The sequence below is a fragment of the Littorina saxatilis genome, linkage group LG9, assembly GCF_037325665.1.
Source record: "Littorina saxatilis isolate snail1 linkage group LG9, US_GU_Lsax_2.0, whole genome shotgun sequence".
NCBI lineage: Eukaryota > Metazoa > Mollusca > Gastropoda > Littorinimorpha > Littorinidae > Littorina > Littorina saxatilis.
The window spans coordinates 25,406,388-25,422,030 of NC_090253.1; the positions used below are offsets into that span (position 1 = coordinate 25,406,388).

The 15,643-nt window shown below is 40.7% G+C and overlaps 1 protein-coding gene across 3 annotated transcripts in view; it reads left to right on the plus strand.

Annotated features, from left to right (window-relative positions):
* The first annotated feature begins 4,217 nt into the window (after positions 1 to 4,217).
* Positions 4,218 to 15,643, plus strand: part of LOC138975694 (sphingomyelin phosphodiesterase 4-like) — a 38,036-nt gene continuing 26,610 nt past the window's right edge. For all 3 annotated transcript variants that reach the window (XM_070348434.1, XM_070348435.1, XM_070348436.1), the window contains exons 1-7: positions 4,218 to 4,256; positions 6,216 to 6,299; positions 6,846 to 7,061; positions 7,411 to 7,507; positions 9,077 to 9,299; positions 11,638 to 11,797; positions 12,178 to 12,249. In XM_070348434.1, coding sequence (XP_070204535.1) covers positions 4,227 to 4,256; positions 6,216 to 6,299; positions 6,846 to 7,061; positions 7,411 to 7,507; positions 9,077 to 9,299; positions 11,638 to 11,797; positions 12,178 to 12,249 — 882 coding nt within the window. In that variant the 5' untranslated portion in view covers positions 4,218 to 4,226. The remainder of the gene's footprint in view (positions 4,257 to 6,215; positions 6,300 to 6,845; positions 7,062 to 7,410; positions 7,508 to 9,076; positions 9,300 to 11,637; positions 11,798 to 12,177; positions 12,250 to 15,643) is intronic.

The following is a 15,643-nucleotide window of genomic DNA, read 5'->3' on the forward strand; positions in this document are numbered from 1 at the left end:
TATCATATCTATATGTTTTTGGAATCAGGAACCGACAAGGAATAAGATGAAAGTGTTTTTAAATTGATTTCGACAATTTAATTTTGATAATAATTTTTATATATTTAATTTTCAGAGCTTGTTTTTAATCCAAATATAACATATTTATATGTTTTTGGAATCAGCAAATGATGGAGAATAAGATAAACGTAAATTTGGATCGTTTTATAAAAGAAATATTTTTTTTACAATTTTCAGATTTTTAATGACCAAAGTCATTAATTAATTTTTAAGCCACCAAGCTGAAATGCAATACCGAAGTCCGGGCTTTGTCGAAGATTACTTGACCAAAATTTCAACCAATTTGGTTGAAAAATGAGGGCGTGACAGTGCCGCCTCAACTTTCACGAAAAGCCGGATATGACGTCATCAAAGACATTTATCAAAAAAATGAAAACAACGTATGGGGATATCAATCCCAGGAACTCTCATGTCAAATTTCATAAAGATCGGTCCAGTAGTTTGGTCTGAATCGCTCTACACGCACGCACACACACACACATACACACACACACACACACACACACATACACACACACATACACCACACCCTCGTTTCGATTCCCCCTCGATGTTAAAATATTTAGTCAAAACTTGACTAAATATAAAAAACAAGACCGAAAATTGGCAACACTTGCTGGGTCGTTAACCTTGTTTGTTTCTTCTCCTGCGCGAAGTTACAGAAATGAAATATGTGCACATGAGAGAAAAAGTGAGCATGAAATCAAATTTGTTTTAGAAATAAAATTACAAATAGATAAACCTTCCATGACCTCATAAGACATCATTCCGAGCTTGCACTATGCTAATTCTGCTCGGCTATGTGTTTATGTGTTTGTTTTCTATTTGTGTATTTGGTTGTCTTGGTTTGTTTGTTACAGCAATAGAGGCAACAAAATACAGTTAGTACAGCGGATCTCCCCTTTCAAGGCCTCTCAAGACGAGAAAACCAGGTCTTAAAAGTAAAAGGGATTGGAGTCTTAAAATAAAGATCTTCTTCTTCTTCTGCGTTCGTGGGCTGAAACTCCCACGTACACTCGTGTTTTTTTGCACGAGTGGAATTTCACGTGTATGACAGTTTTTTTACCCCGCCATTTAGGCAGCCATACGCCGTTTTCGGAGGAAGCATGCTGGGTATTTTTGTGTTTCTATAACCCACCGAACTCTGACATGGATTACAGGATCTTTTTTGTGCGCACTTGGTCTTGTGCTTGCGTGTACACACGAGGGTGTTCGGACACCGAGGAGAGTCTGCACACAAAGTTGACTCTGAAAAATAAATCTCTCGCCGAACGTGGGGACGAACTCACGCTGGCAGCGGCCAACTGGATACAAATCCAGCGCGCTACCGACTGAGCTACATCCCCGCCCAAAATAAAGATAATTTTATAGACATTATAAAAAAAACATCTGCAAAGAGAAGGTTTGAAAAGGAGGGAGGTACGTCTTATAAAAACTGGAGGGTTTTAAAAACAGGGTTCCATTGTATCAGTGTATGACAAGCAGCCAAACAGCAAAATATCTCCAGCAAATACATTTGATTACATGCATTAACAGGCCTCCGCACAATTAAGCCATTCGAAAGCAAGTAAATATTTTCTGTGCAAACAGGTTTTTGTATAAACATATAATCTCCTCATTAATCTTACGAGGACATATTATTATATCCCTCAGTCTAGCCGCTGCGGCTGACAAGGTTTTGGAAAATGCAGTTTAAACTATTTTCTTATACATCTTATATCAATCTGTCCTTACCTTGACACTCAATCAATCAATCAATATGAGGCTTATATCGCGCGTATTCCGTGGGTACAGTTCTAAGTGCAGGGATTTATTTATTTTATTAATTTTATTTTATGCAATTTATATCGCGCACATATTCAAGGCGCAGGGATTTATTTATGCCGTGTGAGATGGAATTTTTTACACAATACATCACGCATTCACATCGGCCAGCAGATCGCAGCCATTTCGGCGCATATCCTACTTTTCACGGCCTATTGTTCCAAGTCAAACGGGTATTTTGGTGGACATTTTTATCATGCCTATACAATTTTGCCAGGAAAGACCCTTTTGTCAATCGTGGGATCTTTAACGTGCACACCCCAATGTAGTGTACACGAAGGGACCTCGGTTTTTCGTCTCATCCGAAAGACTAGCACTTAAACCCACCACCTAGGTTAGGAAAGGGGGGAGAAATTTGCTAACGCCCTGACCCATGGTCGAACTCGCAACCTCTCGTTTGTGTGTGTTTATTACTGCTCGTTTTTGTCTTTAAACAAAAAAGTGGGCGTTTTTGAATATGTCTTTGACTTGTTCTTCGTCATTTGACGATATTGGTTGTGATTGTGATAACGATTATTATGTAATCAATGACTGAGAAGTGCGATGAGGTGGGTTTGTCGGGGCTGATGGTTGCTGTTGTTATTGTTGTTGTAGTTGCTTTGGTTGTTGCTGATGTTGTTGTTGCCGGTGTTTTTGTTATTGACGCTGTTGTTGTCGGCGTAGCCTCGGTCGGTTTTGTTGTATCTTCATTGTTCATAAGGGTAGGATTTCTGATTTTGTTACTAGATTTTTGGTGGAAGCGTCAGTGGGCAGTGTCATGACTGTTCGGTCGGGGAGCTCGATTGCGTAAGAGCACATGACTGTGCCCAGACTAGACAGGGGGAGGTTACTGCAGCTTCGAAGTTTTTAACAGCCGGGGTGTCTACACAGGCACCAGACATTGCCAGTTTAAAAAAACCAAAAGTTTTTACTCCCAGTAATGTTAATGAAAATGTACCTGCAAAACAACCCAACTGGCAGTGTATGGTGTGTTACGCCGTTTTCTTGTTGTCGGAAATACTCTAGAAAGATGGAACATTTTCCTCTTCCGACATTCATGTGCCGAGTTCAATATCGGGTGCCTTTGCCTCTGGCCCGTGTAGCTGCACATCATATCAGGGCCGGACCCAGGGGGGGGTTCCAGGGGTTCCGGAACCCCACCCCTGGAAAAAGCATGTACCTTGCTTTTTTTTAAAAAAAATTTTTTTAATAGTTTTAGCACCAAAACAATGCTGCTCTTAACCCTCAAAACAAGGCCCAGAATGCACCAGATTGCACAGATTTTAACCGTTTTTCAAAAATTTTCCGGGGGAGCATGCCCCCGGACCCCCCTAGTTCGCGCGCCTGCAAAGCAGGCGCGCGCTTGTGGCTTCGCCACTTCGCTGATTTGCCCCCCCAAAAAAGGAGGAACCCCCCCCTTACAACTCATTTGGTCCGGCCCTGCATATTGAAAGTTACCTGTAGGCGAAGCGAGCGATTCCTCTTTCTTCTCAGTGTTGGTTCCGGGTCACTGGCCACTAAGCAGTCTATCCCAGGGATGCATCATTACGAATTTTATTACCAGAATCCGCGGCCCGCTTATCATGAAGCCGGAATCGGTTTGATGATCAGTGTATAGTCAAGAGCGCATGTATCCAGGCTGCCGCGGCTCAGAGCGCTGTTCATTTTGGAGAAACAAAACCCCACCCACAAAGCATAACATTGTTTACAGTGAATTCTGCCACTGACGGCAGCGGTGGCAAAACATGATGTTTTCTCAGTATCTGTCAATCAGTCAGTCCTTGATTTTGCAAAACTGACCGTCCCTACTCGGACTGGTATATTCCGTTAAGTACTGACTCCATACACCCTTTTCTGCGTCGGAAACTGCGTGACGTGACACTTGCACAGGCAGTCAGTGACTCGCTGAGTGGTAGTAGTACTAAGAACGTCATTGCTGACAGAGAATGTGTATGGCTTGGCATATGATATGGCTTCAATCCTTTTTTTTCCGGCCCGGTTTTCATATTTCAGTGTATTACGTTTTTCCTCAGTTGTCACGTGCACAGCCTGTTTGTCCTTTTCCGACCTTTCCTTTCAGTCGGTCTCAACTTAGCCTGAGTTTCTCGTGGTCATTCTTCTGTTTTTTTTCTTGATTGAAAAATAAACAAAAGTTCCATCTTTTACTATTTGTAATCGAGTGTTGTTCAATGGACCAAACTGTAAGCTGTAACTGTGTCTGTACCAATACGGCACTGGCTCTGTGGCACACGGAAGGCATCCCAATACTGAAACCAGAACCAGAACCAGAAATGTGGAAGGGAGTTAACTCTGCTGCTCTTTTTATTTAGAAGACACGTTTAGTTCAGGCGTACGAAACCCAAATGGCGGCTTTCGGGCCTTCTTCCCTCATGGTAAATTGATTCTGACTATCGTTGAATGCTGACGTACACATTGGATCGATTTATGTCAGTTGAATGTTATTAAGCCTGATCGCTGTTCTTGATCCATAGATTGCTGTATTACCCCATTTTCATTCAATGATTCACCTGGTCGACAACTTCAAATGTTCCCTGTTCGGGGGAACAGCGTCAGCGGTGTTTCACTGTTTGTGTTGTTTCGTTTCAAATGCAGTGAGACAAGGTTGCGCCCACAGCAAACTGCATTTCACATAACTTTTTGCATGCTGTAATTTTGTTTCTTTTTGGTCACGATCATTATGTGAAAATTATGAAATTCGAGCGGCTAAAACTAGAGTCCTACGACTATCTACTGGCCGTATAAAATTTCATCTCACACGGCATCACTGCAGAGCGCCTAGAACTGTACCCACGGAATATGCGCGATATAAGCGTCATTGATTGATTGATTGATATATATAGCCGATAAGCTCTTGTAATTTCAGTTTAAAATTCAAGAGAACCGTTAAAAGTTATCCATGTCAGTGACTCAGTTAACAGAATTATGATCAGTATTAGTAATAATCACTAGCAGGCACGTTAAACAATTTTCAGAGGTTTTACTTTTAGAATCTGATTTGAGATGACCAGAAGGGTTTTGTATGATACAGTATTACTATTAGAAACTACTACTAATACTAGTACTGTACAGTACACCCATGCCTTTATGGTTGCACTAACTGACTAAGTAGACCCACTGCATACAGATAAACCTGAACACTGAATCATGGAGAAATCATGTTGGCAATGTTACAATTTACAACTGACCCAAAGCTGGTTAAATGATAAACAGCTAGGTGTCATTGGCACTGTGATGGGTGTGAGACTATGACCTCAGAGCAGTTGCACTTGCACTAATTGCAGACTGCAACAGTGTGAGGAAAAAACAGCAGCCCCCTACCCCCTTTAAGATATATATTAGAAAATCAAGTTTTAAAAGGAAAGAATTATAAATAAAAATGATTCCTTACACAAAGGTTTATAAATTTTTTCCTTATGGTGAAGAGCTGTCAGTATGATCTGATTTTGAGATGAAGCTTGTGGTTGTATCAATCTGTACTGTACAAACACAAGGTAACAGATGGGAGGCTGTCATTGTTGATTTTAGTTGTTCAAATGTTACTAAAGCAGTAAAGGGATTCAGTGGAAACCCCCTTTTAAAACAACCAGAAATCTAAGCAAATCATGTCTTAAAATAATGAAAAAGAGGGAGCTTAAAATGGGGTTAACTTTACAGTGGCTTAATAATGAACAGAAATTGGGTCTTACTCTTAACAGGGAGAGAGTGTTAAATTTGGAGGTCTTAATAAAACTAAGGGGGGTTCCACTTCCACTGTATCTCACTCTCTCATAACATTTGCTTTACAAATTCAGCTGCTATGGAGATAAATTGACGCTTGAACTTGAACTAGTTGAAGTTAATGTTAAAGACTGAGAAGTGTTCCTTGGTGATGAAACTCGCAATATGAATAGTACCTTTTAATGGCTGAATTGGGTGGTACTGATGTGACAGTGGTTTGACTTTAAACATGTTTCTTAACTATTTCAGTATTTGCATAGTCTTTAATAACTGGAAGAAAACAATATTTTTAGGAAGCTTTCAGTAACAAACTGTGGCATTCACATGTTCACTTTTGTTACTGTTAGTGTTAGACATGCGCACATACACGCACACTTCACAACTTAAAGTTAAAAGGTTCTAATTTGTACAGCCAAGATCTCGATCTATTGTGTCATTGGTTGCTTAATAAATCCGTAGCGAGATTCCGTAAGTACTTGTGCTGACTGAGCAACTGGTAACACTCGTGAGAAGGCCGAGTGGTATTAGAACAAAATACTGAAGGGTTGAGTGGTTCAAATTGACCATTATGTTTTAAAAATATATTGAAAATGCTGTATTCTGTTTGTTACCAGTATCAAATTCAGGGCCTACAGACAAAAACTGTGGTCCAGAAATGCAGAGAGACAGAAGACATACTAAAAAGGACAAGTACAAAGGTAAGAGTAAAAGACTAACAGTTCTTCTTGAGCCTTCGGGGCAAACTTCAGTAAAATGATTGGTTCTGCAGAACTACCTCTTAGTCTTAGCTTGTCAAAATAAGTGACGTATACATACACGTGTTTGTAACTAGGAGCACAGAATTATTTGCATAGAGTAAATTGTGTTGAGTCAAAATAGATGTTGTATGAGTGGGCACTCATGAGCATGCATGCATACATTGTGAAGCTTGTCGTTTTTCATCACAAAACTTTGGGCAATGATTGATATCAGAATGTGAAATAAGATTGACAGTAGAAGAGTCGATGTGATCAAGCATTGTCTTCACAAAGCTTTTTGCTTTTACTTTTGCTTTTTGGTTTCCTTTTTTTTGTGTGTCCTGAAGAAGCATCCATAGGCCAACATTTTGACTTTACATAATTTGTGATGTTCTTGTCTTGGTGAGTACAGAATTCTTTCGTTTTTCAACGGCCTGTGTCTCGCCCACAGTCATTTTCTTGTTTAGATTTGTCTTCACTGTACACATCTTCCTCTTTCTTCCCCAGGAGCTGCGTCTGGTGTTCCCAGCCCTCCTGCAGAGCATCTTTGGAGAGGAGGGGGAGCCTGGCTGGGGTGTGGACAAACTGTCGCGCTCGCAGCATGCCTATGACTTTGAGGATCTGCTCAAATTTCTGGGGCCTGAGGGGCCTCTGCTTCAGGCTGTCTACAGTCTGCAGGCCGACCCCTTCACTGCCTACGAGTTCCCCTTCAAGAACCTGCCTGTGAGGAAGTTTTGACGTTCATAGTGCACTTCCATCGAATTGCTTCTTTGTATACAAAGTATTATTCATATTTTATTGGAGACCCCATCCTCGGGTATTACTCAGGCGACACTGTTTGTGTGCTTAGTGTGTTTAACATGTTGCTCATTACAATGTGGAACCCAACACAATTTTATGACTGTAAAACATTCCAAACCATCCTTTTAGTTACAAACAGATGCATCTGACTAACATAACTGCAAGTCCACTGGTTAGCCATTGTTTATCTTGGAACTTTAAAAGAGCATGGATTTTTAGAATCATTGATTGAAGTAGCAGCTAGGTATACTATTTGTTTCTGATGTTGCAGGGTCCCTCTCGTCACTTGATAGAGGAAGGAGGGGTGCCCGTGTTCTACGTCAACAAACTGCAGACCCATGGATTCTCTATGCCCACTGTGTCACTCAGTATCCTGATAATGTGTTCAGTTTATTAAGTTAACTGTGCAGTGCTTGTTTATTCTGCCATTTGATTTATATGAGTATTTCACTATTTGGTACATGTTTCAAAAAAAGTTGTCTTTCAGATTTGTGTACCGTACTTTCCGGGTCATAAGGCGCGACTTTTTTCCTCGAGTTCGACCCCTGCGTCTTGTATAACGAAGCGCCTAATCCGTGTATGAAATACGAAAAAAATCAAAGAGACCGCTTGAGTACCAGTCAAACAACTTGTGATAATGCATGTTTCAGCTACTAGGTACTGCCCTGCCTTTGATCTGGCCGCACACACAGATTTCCACTCTGTTAAACTCTGTCACTGACCGGTCACTGACCCCCGTGCAGGAAGTGTTTCCTCTCTCAGATATGACAGGGGAACCACCTCTCATGGCAAAAACTGGGTCATTGACCCCTGGGAAGAAGGTCGTGTCTATAAACAAGGCCACCCAGCTATCACAATGCCTTTGATCTGGCCGCACACACAGAGCACACATATTTTCACTCAGTTAAAGTCGGTCACTGACCCCGGTGCAGGAAGTGTTTCCTCTCTCAGCTATGACAGGGGAACCACCTCTCATGGCAAAAACTGGGTCATTTTGGTGCGCCCTATCGGGCCCCCTGCGTCCAATGGGTGACTGGATTACAATTTTTTTTAAAAAGAAGGGGGTGCGTCTTGTATAACGAAGCGTCTTGTCACCCGGAAAGTACGGTACTTTTATGAGCAGTTTTAAGCTTTTCTTTTTCTCTTTTTCATTGTGTTTTACAGGCATGAGTATATCACTGCTATCATTTAGCCCATTTTGCCTAAACTTGAGTGTATCTGGATTTTTAATGTGTAAGGTGTGCATTTAGAGCAGTTCTTTTAGAAGGTATTGATTTGCTCTTCCAATTAGTATAACCTCTCTATTAAGTATTATCGCTGAACGAGGCATAAACCGATGTGGACAATGTGTTTCAAAGGTAAACTGTGGGTGTGGGAATGGAGATTTGCTGTTGTGCCCATCCGGTACGTACAGGCAGTTACAGCAGTTAAAGGTATGATACTTTAATACCTATTAACAGTTCTGAAGTTTGAAACTCTTGCTGTTCTGTCCATCCGGTACGTACAAGCAGTTACAGCAGTTAAAGGTATGATACTTTAATACCTATTAACAGTTCTGAAGTTTGAAACTCTTGCTGTTCTGTCCATTCGGTACGTACAGGCAGTTACAGCAGTTAAAGGTATGATACTTTAATACCTATTAACAGTTCTGAAGTTTGAAACTCTTGCTGTTCTGTCCATCCGGTACGTACAGGCAGTTACAGCAGTTAAAGGTATGATACTTTAATACCTATTAACAGTTCTGAAGTTTGAAACTCTTGCTGTTGAACTAGGACCCCATCTTAACTCATTCATTTTAATATTAATTAATTTTATACTGTGTTAACTGTTATCCCTTAGCTGAGAAATTCTGGTTGTTTCCTATATCGAAGACTAGATTAGTGTAGGGACATAGGACTTGGCTAAACTGCTATCTCTGTGTTCCTTAACCAAGTCAGATGCCTTTGAGATGTACATGTTCCACTTTGCCTACGCCCTGGTGAGCCCAGCATGGCAGCAGGGGGGCACTGGGTGGTCGTCACGGATGTACGACACGCTCTACCCGACACTGGTAGACGAGTACCTCAACTACTTCCTGCCGCTTGACCGCAAGGAACTGCCCGCCATGCCGCACGTGCCGTCGCCTGTCCGCAGTCCAGTGGCCCAGCTCCCCATGTCAGGGTGGGCCTTTAAAGCAAACACCTGAAATGTCTAACACCACAGCATTATCACCCCTAGTCATACACTCTGACATCAAGAACAAACACACACACACGTGCACACATTTCCATCAGAGCAGTTGGTAAGGCAACCAAAACAATATAGAATTAACTGCCATGTTTTGTTAAAGATGTCTTTTTTTCTGACATAAACTGTCCAGTCACCCATCACAAATCTGTCCACTCTTTTACATACATGGGAAAAGAGCATCCTTCCTCTTAGATGCATACCAAATATCAAGAGCGTGGCTGCTTTTTGACTCACATGCGAAGCAAAAGTGAGTCTATGTACTCACCCGAGTCGTCCGTCCGTCCCGGCGTCCGTCCGTCCGTCCGGAAAACTTTAACGTTGGATATTTCTTGGACACTATTCAGTCTATCAGTACCAAATTTGGCAAGATGGTGTATGATGACAAGGCCCAAAAAACATACATAGCATCTTGACCTTGCGTCAAGGTCGCAGGGGCCATAAATGTTGTCTAAAAAACAGCTATTTTTCCCATTTTCTCTGAAGTTTTTGAGATTTAATACCTCACCTATATATGATATATAGGGCAAAGTAAGCCCCATCTTTTGATACCAGTTTGGTTTACCTTGCTTCAAGGTCAAGGTCACAGGAGCTCTTCAAAGTTGGATTGTATACATATTTTGAAGTGACCTTGACCCTGAACTATGGAAGATAACTGTTTCAAACTTAAAAATTATGTGGGGCACATGTTATGCTTTCATCATGAGACACATTTGGTCACATATGATCAAGGTCAAGGTCACTTTGACCCTTATGAAATGTGACCAAAATAAGGTAGTGAACCACTAAAAGTGACCATATCTCATGGTAGAAAGAGCCAATAAGCACTATTGTACTTCCTATGTCTTGAATTAACAGCTTTGTGTTGCATGACCTTGGATGACCTTGACCTTGGGTCAAGGTCACATGTGTTTTGGTAGGAAAAATGTGTAAAGCAGTTCTTAGTGTATGCATGATGTCATTGCTAGGTTTAGCTGAAGCTCAAGGTCATGTAAAGGTCAAGGTCAAGCATGTGAGTCGTTTGGGCTTTGCCCTTCTTGTTCAGTTCTTGTGATGAATGTGGATTTTTTTTCTGAATTAATTGCGCATATTGGCTTTGGTGTCAGTGCTGTCATAAGTTTTGTGTGTGCTGAATTTATTTGTAATAAGAAGGATGCACTGCAGGCAGTTGATTGTTGATTTTTGGTGTGGTTCAAGTTGGTGGATGCTGTCAGAACTTGTAAAATCCCAGACCAATCTTTGATTGTTTTCATGATGGTTTTTGCAGAAAGGAGAGAACCTTTGACGTTTAAATTTGTCATTGATTGTTAATGTTAGTCTTGATTCCTTAGCATTGGAACTCTTGGATCAGCCATTTTCAGATTTGGCGGACTCGGATTTCAAAGACTGAAATTAAGTTGTTTCGTTGAAAGGGTAATTTTGTAAAGCTTGTGAAGTATTCTTGTGTAGCATGTAAGGGAATTATACCATGATGTAGATAAAACCCGAAAGGCTGAAATTAATTTTGTGAGTATGTTATTGCTGTCTAACTACATGACTGAAGCACGGTCAGGTAGGACAGGGGCAGTTCAATGTTACTTTTAAAATGAGTAAGGAGGTAGACTATTTATACCCTGGAACCCCCCTTTTAGGACACCACCACCCCCACCCCACCCCCCAATGTAAGACTTCTTCCCTTTTTAGACCCTGTTATGGGGCGGGGATGTAGCTCAGTCGGTAGCGCGCTGGATTTGTATCCAGTTGGCCGCTGTCAGCGGGAGTTCGTCCCCACGTTCGACGAGAGATTTATTTCTCAGAGTCAACTTTGTGTGCAGACTCTCCTCGGTGTCCGAACACCCCCGTGTGTACACGCAAGCACAAGACCAAGTGCGCACGAAAAAGATCCTGTAATCCATGTCAGAGTTTGGTGGGTTATAGAAACACGAAAATACCCAGCATGCTTCCTCCGAAAACGGCGTATGGCTGCCTAAATGGCGGGGTAAAAAACGGTCATACACGTAAAATTCCACTCGTGCAAAAAACACGAGTGTACATGTGAGTTTCAGCCCACGAACGCAGAAGAAGAAGAAGAAGAAGAAGACCTTGTTATCTCAGACTTTCTGTTGATAACCTGTGTAAATTGTACCCCCATTTTAAGACTCCCTCGTTGTAAGACCTGATTTACTCAGTGTTTTGGAGGCCTTTAAGGGAGGGTACCACTGTACTCATTTGTATTTTTTTATGAGCAGTTATTTTCTGACGTTGTGTTGCTAGATCAGATGCTATTGTGCAGGCGGCCAGTGCAGCGCTGTGCCCCCTACTCCCCGCCACGCTCACAGCACCCCAGTCTCTTCCAGCCAAGCTTTACATTGGCTCAAAAACTGCATGCTCACGCATCGCCCGTCTTTGACAGCACTGAAGCAGAAACGTGGCGCTCCGAAACTATGCTGCAGGTTTGTTTTCATAGTTTACCTTGGAGAGATGTTAGTACATTGAGCTGAAAACATTATTCCGTGAAATATGAGTGAAAGTACATTATTCATTTAGGCATGATAGTTTTGAAAACCAATCCTTGAAAGTATGAAAAACAAATTTAATTTCTTTTTTTGTTCACTTTGTAGTTGCACTAGACTTGAGTGTGTTGGTTGACCAAAATTTGAATATGTATGAGCCTACATTTAAATGTATTTTATTGTTCTGAAGCAGGTTTATTTATGCAAGTGACACTACATATATATCGTAAACATTGGGTATGAAGGATTGCTTTGCTGCAACTTTTTTGTCTCCTTTGATAATTTTTTTTCTATTTTCAATTTCTTTCCCTGGGCTGCAGGTTTTTGTGGAGTTTTGGCTGAATCAGAACTCACTGGTGACAGATATTCCAACCTTTGCTCATGGCGCTGTGGTGAGTTAGGTTTCTTTTCTCTTTTCCTCCTCCTCCTGTTTCAGAGCGTTTTTCTTGCACTAAATACAGTTGTGAGACTTTGGTATGAGAGAGACATTTCTTGAACCTAAACGGGAGGATAAATCAACAATGTGTATACAGTGAGGACAGGATTCTTCAGGCATGGGAATTGTCCGCCGAAAGGCAAATTTCCGCCGAATTTTGTTTTTGTTCCGCCGAAAAAGCAAAAGTGTCCACCGAAAAAATAAATGGGGGAGGCAAAAATGGTTCTAAAAACAGAATTGGCAAACTTGGAGCTCGGATGACACCAAATTGCCCCATTTGGGTTCTTTGGAGAAACAAATTCCGGTGGGGGGGGGGGGGGGGGGGGGGGGGGGGGGGGGGGGGGGGGGGTGGCATGCCCCCAAACCCCCCTAGTAAGGCTAGGCGCAAAGCGCCATCGACTTTGCTATAACTTCAACTTTTTCCGCCTTTTTGACTTTTTTTTTATTCCCCATGCCTGAATACAGTTGTTAGACTTTGGTATGAGAGAGACATTTCTTGAACCTAGTTGACATGTAGGGCAGCAAGGACAGGATTCTTGATACTGTCTAAACTTTCAGGTTGTCCGTCTCCTTTGTCTGACTGCTTTTACAGAATTTTTGCAGTGGAGATATATGCTTTTTGACTTCTTAAATATACTGAAAGCAGATAAAAGTGAGGAAAAGTGTTTCCGCTATTCAGAATTATTGTTTACCTGTGTATGTTTGTTTGCGTGCATGTGTGTGTTAGTACTGTCACTGTATCTGTGTTTTTGTGCGTCTGGATGTCTTGTGCGTGTGTGTGTGTGTGGGGGGGGAGGGGGGGGGTGTACAAGATAAACTCAAAAAGGCAATGTGAAGGAGATTTTTCAAGCTTTGATGTTGAATTAAAACCCCTAGTCTTGGTTTTTTTTTTAATCTTATATATGGTGCTTCATTTGTCAAAGATTAATGTTATATATATTTGCTTTGTACATTAATTGTCTTTATAATGAAAAGGCAAGTACACTGTCAGAGATGAGCGCTGCATTATGATCTTTGAATACTATTTCATTTGGAAAACAAGGGTTTTGTGTTACTTTCCGATGCACGTCATTGGCCAGGATATAAAATCCAGGTTTTGATTAAAGATGTTTCTTCTAAGCCTTTTGTATTTTCTCTTCGTGTTTGAAAAGTCCCCAAAATGACAAGCACTATTGGAAAGACTTTAAGCATTCATTTCTTTCATATTAATAGTCCTGTTCTTCATAAAATAAAATTACAATTCAAGTACACTACATTGGGGTGTGCACGTTAAAGATCCCACGATTGACAAAAGGGTCTTTCCTGGCAAAATTGTATAGGCATAGATAAAAAAATGTCCACCAAATACCCGTGTGACTTGGAATAATAGGCCGTTAAAAGTAAATATTCGCTGTAATTGCTTGAGATTTACTGGCCGATGTGAATGCGTGATATATTGTGAAAAAAATTTCATCTCACACGGCAGAAATTAATATGTAAAGCGCTTACTTAGAGAACCTCAAGCGCTATATAAATCTCCCACATAAATAAATAAACTACTAATCTGTCTGAGTGAAAATCAGTTAAAAAGTGGATTTTTTTCAAAAACATTTGACACTGCAAAAAATTCTTTCTAAACTACCAGGGTCAGTCAGTTTCGTACTTCACAGTATCAACAACATATATATAACTTATAAAATCTCTTCCTAGCTCACGTCTTCTCGCCACCCCCTCCTCAGTTCTCTCTCTGTTTTTTGATCCCACAAGCCAGAATTGATTTTGTTCCCTGTACAGTAAACACTGCGAACAATTCTAACTAAAACTTTTGTGTCAGTCATTTAAGTACTTCACAGTTTCAGTAGCATATATGTAACTTGTAAAACCTCTATCTAACTCGTTTTTATATTTAGTCAAGTTTTGACTAAATATTTTAACATCGAGGGGGAATCGAAACGAGGGTCGTGGTGTATGTGCGTGTGTGTGTCTGTGTGTGTGTCTGTGTGTGTGTGTGTGTAGAGCGATTCAGACTAAACTACTGGACCGATCTTTATGAAATTTGACATGAGAGTTCCTGGGTATGAAATCCCCGAACGTTTTTTTCATTTTTTTGATAAATGTCTTTGATGACGTCATATCCGGCTTTTCGTGAAAGTTGAGGCGGCACTGTCACGCCCTCATTTTTCAACCAAATTGGTTGAAATTTTGGTCAAGTACTCTTCGACGAAGCCCGGGGTTCGGTATTGCATTTCAGCTTGGTGGCTTAAAAATTAATTAATGACTTTGGTCATTAAAAATCTGAAAATTGTAAAAAAAATTAAAAATTTATAAAACGATCCAAATTTACGTTTATCTTATTCTCCATCATTTGCTGATTCCAAAAACATATCAATATGTTATATTTGGATTAAAAACAAGCTCTGAAAATTAAATATATAAAAATTATTATCAAATTTATTTTTTCGAAATCAATTTAAAAACACTTTCATCGTATTCCTTGTCGGTTCCTGATTCCAAAAATATATAGATATGATATGTTTGGATTAAAAACACGCTCAGAAAGTTAAAACGAAGAGAGGTACAGAAAAGCGTGCTATCCTTCTTAGCGCAACGAATACCCCGCTCTTCTTGTCAATTCCACGGGCACTGCCTTTGCCACGGGCGGTGGAGTGACGATGCTACGAGTATACGGTCTTGCTGCGTTCAGTTTCATTCTGTGAGTTCGACAGCTACTTGACTAAATATTGTATTTTCGCCTTACGCGACTTGTTTCTTTTCACCCCCTCCTCTGATCTCTCTGTATTCAAATTGCACAAGCCAGAATCAATATTGTCCCCTGTACAATAATTAGCTAACTGAAACTTTTGGGTTGGTCATTTTAGTACTTCACCGTTTCAGTAGCATACATGTTACTTATAAAATGTCTCTCTCTCACTCACTTCTCTCCCCCCCCCCCCCCCCCCCCCATATTGTCCCCTGTACAATAATTAGCACTGCTAAAAATTCTAACTGAAACTTTTGGGTTGGTCATTTTAGTACTTCACCGTTTCAGTAGCATACATGTTACTTATAAAATGTCTCTCTCTCACTCACTTCTCTCTCTCTCTCCCCCCCCCCCCCCCCCCCTGCCTGTTCTCTCTGTATTTTAGTAGCACGAACCAGAATTGATTTTTTTCCCCTGTACTATAAACACTGCAAACAATTCTAACTGAAACTTTAGGGTTAGTCATTTTTAGTACTTCACATAGCATACATGTGTAACTTATATAAACTTTCTCTCTCACTCACTCTAAACCCTCTAATTTCTAAACTTTCAGGGTCAGTTATTTTAGTACTTGACAGTATCAGTAGCATATGTAACTTATAAAATCTCT